At 43.1% G+C, this 6,885-nt stretch overlaps 1 protein-coding gene across 1 annotated transcript; it reads left to right on the forward strand.

Annotated features, from left to right (window-relative positions):
* The first annotated feature begins 2,658 nt into the window (after window positions 1-2,658).
* Window positions 2,659-3,237, forward strand: LOC6618123. The gene is made up of 2 exons (XM_002042385.2): window positions 2,659-2,731; window positions 2,783-3,237. The coding sequence occupies exon 2, from the start codon at window positions 2,791-2,793 to the stop codon at window positions 3,058-3,060; it is 270 nt and encodes an 89-aa protein (XP_002042421.1). The 5' UTR covers window positions 2,659-2,731; window positions 2,783-2,790; the 3' UTR covers window positions 3,061-3,237.
* The last annotated feature ends 3,648 nt before the right edge of the window (window positions 3,238-6,885 follow it).

Below are 6,885 nucleotides of genomic sequence, written 5' to 3' on the forward strand. Positions count from 1 at the left end.
CGAGTTACGCACATTAATGTCCTCGGCATAAGGATATGCCGTGACTTACGCTTGGAACAGACGCAGTCAAGATAATAGGAAAGATTTACCCTCAGCAATTCATAAAGCAAATATATTATTTAACAAAATAAATTAAAAAAGTATTTGTTATATCAGTAGTAAACCTCAAACGTTGAGAGCCAAATATCCAATGTTAGCTAGGTCACAGTTTAACAACACATTTGCCTGTTGTTTTTTATACATGTTATAGATGGTAATTATTATTCCGTTAATAGTAATTTAACCTCAGCTGTAAGGCGCGCCCCTCCCTAAGATATTGCTTCCCTGTTCCGGTGGCGCCTGGCCGTTGTTGTCCTGGCTGTTCAGGGCGAGTCAGCAGTCAAGTGGTTGTCTGTCTCCACTCAAGTGTCACCAGGACTCAGGGCTGTCCTCTGCTCATCACACACACACACACTCTAACAGCGCCATACTGGCCCACTCACACACACGCGGACACAAGCTGGCAGCGATCCAAGTGGCTGAAAAGGGAGACTTAGTTGGAGGACACTGCGTGTGCCATTTTCACTTCCACTTCCGCCGCACTCACACACACACACACATGCACACTACTAGGACGTGCATGCATATATCAATACACATACATATGCATGAGTCCTTCACAATGTTGTCTGAATGCGAGTCCTGCGTCTAATCGTAAATATTCTTAGGCCCTGTTTTGCTGCTTGATCCCTGGCCTTAGCGCCCTTCCCCTCCCCTCCCCCTTCCCATTCCTCCACTCCACCCTCCACAGTAAGTTGTGTAATTTTCCGGCTTGAAAACTTATCTCGCTTTATACTTTCCCTCTGTTCCAGATTTCTTTTGTTATTGGGTGTAGTTTTCGTTCCACTTTCCTCTGGCTGTTCAAGTTTATGGGGGCTGGAGAGCGGAAAGATATAGGAAAACGCATAATTCTTGTAAATTACTGCTTTTTCTTTGTAGCTATAAATATTAACTAATTTCTAATTATTTTGAAATAAAACGTTAAAATGATTGAAATAAAAGGAAAAAGCTAGCAATATAAATGTCGATCATTTTTTTTCATAACACAAAGCAAAGAATTCTCGCCATATTTTAATATAAATAAAAGATTACATTTATCGAGATCTTTTCATTTTCTCTACCATACATGATGAACTCTACATTAATCTTATTTCCCCGAAATCGCACACTCAAACGGAAATTTGACTGGGAAGGAACTTTCCCACGAACACCTTGCTTTCCTCTTAAATCTTTAAGGCGAAACTCTCGCACAAAATTCGCTTAAAACTTGCACTCCAAACTTCATCTGCCGCACAAAGAGCAAACACATCACCGAAAAGAAGATCTGGCCCAGAACATGCGGGGAAGTGGGTGGATGTGGGTGGGAGTGGGTGGAATTGGGGGAAACCTGCGGCAGTGGGAGGTGGTGCGATGTGGGTGGTGGGCGAAACGGCCACTTGTAAGCAAACTCAAAGCGGGACAGGTCCCAGTTTCAAATATCAACGACGGCTTCGGTGAGTGCTTAAGCTCATCTATCAAAATATTTGTCGTAGCTTAAGTGACGAAAAGTATGTTAAAAGAAACTTGAAAAATATTGTCAAAGCAACAGAAAAGAACCAACAAAGGAAATAAGAAAATGAACCCCAAAGAGAGCACAACTAAAGGCCGCGGGTGCAATACTAAAAGGATATCAAATTATTTGGATCCACAGTGCAAAGGGTTAATTGAAGATTTATGTCGTTAGGGTTTATCTAGAGAAATTTAATTCACAAATTAATTCACTTGTAAATTTTGATGGAAAGATATCTTCCCTAACTTTAGCTGCTGTAAATAGTCAGCATTGAACAAAAACTAAGAAATGTGAATAGATTTTTACTAATATCTTTGTAAATATTCCTGTTTTTCAGTAACATACCTAACTAGGATGCTCCTAAGTTCACTTCAATTATGTTGCATAAATGGTTTTTCGTGCCACTTAACTATAGCACCATATATTTACTAGGCACAGTAACTTTGTCGTTAGCAAGTGAGTTTTTCAAAAGTTATTTTGTGGCGCCACACTAACCAGTCTTTTTGTGCGGCCATTCTGTGTACTAGGTTTCAATGCGTAGCAAAGACAGGAACCAACGACTGGTGCCTGACTAGGGTAACAGATTCAAAAGATATGAACCGCGAAAACGGCAATTTAAATTTGTATTTAAGTTAAATATTTCTTCAATATACATGCATTTTAAAACAAAGTTCTTGGCAATTGCGGACATCTTATATATTTATCTCTGTTTATGTTTTCTAACATATATGTATGACCTGCGATCTTACGCATATCCACCTTCAATGAATCCAAACCATCTCAGATGCTTCCACTAATCCGCGGGCATTCGCAGTTCATCGCACAGTTTTTAAAATAATCCCATCCATCTCGACAATTGTCTACTCACGGAATTCCAAATTAAAATTTCACATTTTCCCTTATTTGCTGCGAGTGTCTGCGAGTTGAATTGAAATCAGGCCTTCGGGCTCATATCTTTCATTAGCATTTTTAATGCCTGTTTAACCTTTGTGTTTGAACCGCATCTTTCGATTGTTTCCTGCTGAATTTTTCTCCCAGCTTTCAGCAGGCTGTGTGTCTTCCGTATTTGGGGTGAATTGTCTTATAAATCTTTCTTTATATGAAGTCATTTTATTTTGATCCACACAGGCGTTAACATCTTTGGTAAGTGCTCTAGTTAAGTTACGAGTTAGGTTAAATTCAGACCCATTTCAGGGAGCAACATGAGTATTTCTTTAATACGCAAACATCTGAACGAGATGGGGACCCTTAAGCTCCGATCGTCCATGGGTCGGAACTATATTCCCATGGCCGGTCCTCCCCGATTTCCGATGAGTACAGCGCAGCGTTTGATCTTTGGATGCGGTTCCCTGGTTGTCATGATGATCATTCCCTTCTACTGCCTCTTCAGTCTGCCCCGATGGTCGAGGATGCATTTGGGACTTCCGCCGGAGGAGGAGGACCAGGCGGAGGAGCCTCCACCAAAAGAATAAAAGGAGGAGAAGAAATAGATCCCTGACCTCTCGACACGCTTTCCTTTAAACGGTGACTTCTGAATAACACTTTCCTGGGGCTTCCATAAAAAAAAACTTGCAACTGCGTGGCGCTATTTATCAACAACGCAGCATATTAAAATTGAGCCAGATCGATCGTTAAAATATAATAGTTAATTTGATTGGCGCATCATCTTTAGTGCATGTAGTGTGTAGGTAAAAGCCAATCCCATGTGCTACCCACTTTTAGTGACCATCGTAAAATGGCACCCTCGTCGATAGTGAAAGTGAGGAGTCCATGCTAAATTATACTAAATCAAGCTGACTTGATTTACTTTGCACCCCGCAAATAGATCCGCTTTGAAGTCTGCCCACCAATTGGGGATCCACAGTAGCACCGCAGACAATAAACCATCCATTGTCCGCGTCCAATTAGTTGGCTCAAACACCTCTTGCCAAGAGCCAAGCGAAGAGCTCCTGTGGAAACGCTCCTCCGATGCCGCAAGACCATTTTCCTCGGCTGCCTGCCACAAATCAAATTGCTGGAAAACTAAGCAAACCAAAAAATAAACAAAACGACGAGAAATACGAAAAACCCAAACAAGCCGAGGAAACCCAAAAAGCAAAGTGCCTACTTTCATTAAAAGTATTTCTGCGCTCATTGCCAATGCATTCGATTGTGGACTTTCTGGGTCCCTGGGAGTCCCATGCCTAGTTAGGCCTCCGACTTGACTTTGACCACCTCCTGTTGGCCGTGGGCCTGTATCGCATCCAATCCTCATGATCTACAACACACCGTGACCTTCTTCGCCTTGTCTACACAGGGAGAAATTATAAGTCACTGCCAATTTACTGAACTTTGTACTTCAAGCTACTCAAATGGTTAATAACAGAAGAATGAAAAGCATTTCCCTGTGGAGGCCAAATTAATGTCACTTTTATACAGCTCATCCTTACTTCCATCACTAAATTATGAAAATTATTTTCCGTGCAGAGAGATACTCGTCTCAAGTCGAAACGAAGGAAAATCCAGAAACGGCCAGCAAACATTCGCACACGAAATTTGAAAAAGTAAAACCGTCGAAGGAAAGTGAATTTCTTTTTAAGCAAATCAACTTGCCACGCCCCCCGTTCAGCCCCCGCCCCTGCCCCTCCTCAGCTAGGCCTGGAGATTCACAGATTTTTTGGTGAAATTTCAAGTGCCATTAAACTGGTTCTGTCAGCCGTTGCACTGTCGATCGGATTTTCGTTTGGCTTCGGTGTTTTGCTTTGGGCCAAGTTTCTTGCGTTTTTGTTTGGGTTCCACACTTGCAACGCTCCTTGCAGCCAAATTACAACTCTAAAATAATAATTTTTATAATATTGAGTAAAGAGTAGATTGTTCACTATTTACTATTGTCATAGGGAAAATTCCTGGTGCCTTAATTAGCATTGAATTGATAAGGATTCACAAGGATATCTCTGATGCATTAGATTGTGAAGTGTGTTACTGTTTATTAGGTGTTTGATTAAAGGTTGATACCCCGGCAAAAGGGTATTCTGGCCATCTGCTCCGTGGGAAATCGGCATGTGCCCCCTGGTTCCCTTTTGTCATCATCGCCCACATTCCGCGCTAAAAACTTGCTTCATTTTCGTGGTGATGCCGAGGCATTCAGGTGGCATTTCAGGCAGCCACGGAGCTGCCTCCTTGCATTTTTCGTGGGCGTTGCAAGATCAACTCTTTGGGGGCAGGAATGGGAATGGGGATCGGGGAATCACTCGGCAGACACTTGCCGCACTTGCCACACGCGCTTCGTGGCGTTGCGTCAGTTTAGTGTGTCAGAAGCCGCAAGAAGAAAGTTGCTCCGGGTATGAAAAGCCAGCCGTTTTGATCCGGTTTAGTGGTCGCTACAGGTTCGATGTTCCTTCGATTGGGTATCGGGGTGCTTTTTTACTTTCTGCCGCCACGAAAAACCGTCGTCCACTTTCGGTCGCAATTAATTATGCGGCGGGCAGCTGAAAATGAAAGTGCGCACTCAGGTTGCAAGTCCAAGTCCCGATCTTGGGTTCTCACTCTCTCTTTTTCCGGCCCCTGTGCATCTGGATCGCCGGCTGTGCGGTCTGTGTTTTTTTCGAAATCACTGAAAATGTCACTTTATTCCCTTCATTAGACACCAGGCGTCTTTGTTACAGGACACAGAAAGAAAAGAGACATTTAAAGTCCCCCTCCAAGAACTTGAATAAATGAGAACATTAGTATCAATATATCAATATATGCTGAATATATTTGCTAAATACAGGACCTTACTCACGTGCTGAAATATATATATACCTCATATTAAGCACTCTCTTAAGAAAATCTATCTCTTGCTTTTTTCTTAGTGCTCCGCGAAAAGTGAGACCATTCTGGCGGAGATCTTCATTATCATCAAACGAGAACGCCGGTCCGGTCCACAGATCCCATTGCCATCCACCGATGGCTTCCCATCGCGATGTCGTTGTCATCGTCGAACATAGCGGCCCATAAAGAGTTTGCTTTATGCCCGCCGACCAACTCCAACTCGCAGGTGGTCACTTAGTTTATGGCCGGGCAACCGCAAGATCGCACACCGATGGAGCTGATTTGTTGTCGCCATTCCGCGACCAGGATTACCAGCTCCAGCTAAACAGCTAAAGGGGTCTAAAGTGTTCCCTGCTCGCTGCTAAAAACAATATGGGGCAGGATGAGGGACTCTGGATGCGATTAGTCAGGCAGATACAATATTGAAGAATGTAAGCTGGAGATACTGATAAGTAGTTGATGCTAAACTCTCAGAACAGCTTTAAATTCAATTAATAGCCAATCGATTGACTCATCACATCGAACCCACAACTTATATTAGCCCAATTGTGTCCGCCCACACTTTGGTGACCATTTCCGACCATCCAATCCCGCAGACTCAGACTCGGAAGAACGCTAGCCAAACTCAAATTTATGGGGTTGTCAACACGCCAGCCCCTCTGGGGACTACCGATCGATTTGTTCCCATGAAAATCTCATTTCGGTTGTGCGCTAATAAAAATTAAGCGCCAACCAATAAACGTTGTACGAAATTCTGTAAAATAAGCTAGAGGAAAGGCCCACACAAAATGTGGACAATCGATCGACGGCGGCGACACGATCAGCGGTTTTATTTGATCTATTTGGACTGTGCCCCGTCAGCTAAGAAAAAAACCGAGAAAAACTCAATGCGATTTGGGAAAACTGTGGCATGTTTTCCCAACATCAAGTCGCCTCCGAGTTGCAGCTAATAATCGTTTAGGACGAAGCTCGAAAGCCAAGAGCGCAGACAACGGGTCCATTTGGCGAAATATTACTCTAGACTCTAGACACCAATTATATTAATAGGCTTTTGTTGTGCTCCACTGAGGATCGGGGTACTGGTGGATCGCCCAGATTGGGGGAGTGGAGTGGCATTTTGTCTCTGCACGAATCACGTTTTAGAAATTGCATTACACATAGCAGGCCGTCGAATGGAGCAACTACTGAATGTGCCCCACTTGGAGTTGAACTCAGGCACTGACGAAATATCTTGAATTGAAGGACAACCCAAATAAGCCTCACATACTTGGATATAACAAGGGATCTACTTTAAATAGGTGCACTTACTAGTTTCGCTTTTATTTATAGTTATATATGAGCATTTCCATTTTGTTACCAATATTTCTCGGCGTGTATTCGTAGACTTGGGTCTTGGGTCGGAATTAGAGAGACAATCTCTGCCAGGGGTTTTGGTTTTTGCGCAAGTTCTGGATGTGTATTAAGTGGCACTTAGTTTTAATGCGCTGCCCTACCGTTTAAATGGG

The sequence above is a fragment of the Drosophila sechellia genome, chromosome 2L, assembly GCF_004382195.2.
Source record: "Drosophila sechellia strain sech25 chromosome 2L, ASM438219v1, whole genome shotgun sequence".
NCBI lineage: Eukaryota > Metazoa > Arthropoda > Insecta > Diptera > Drosophilidae > Drosophila > Drosophila sechellia.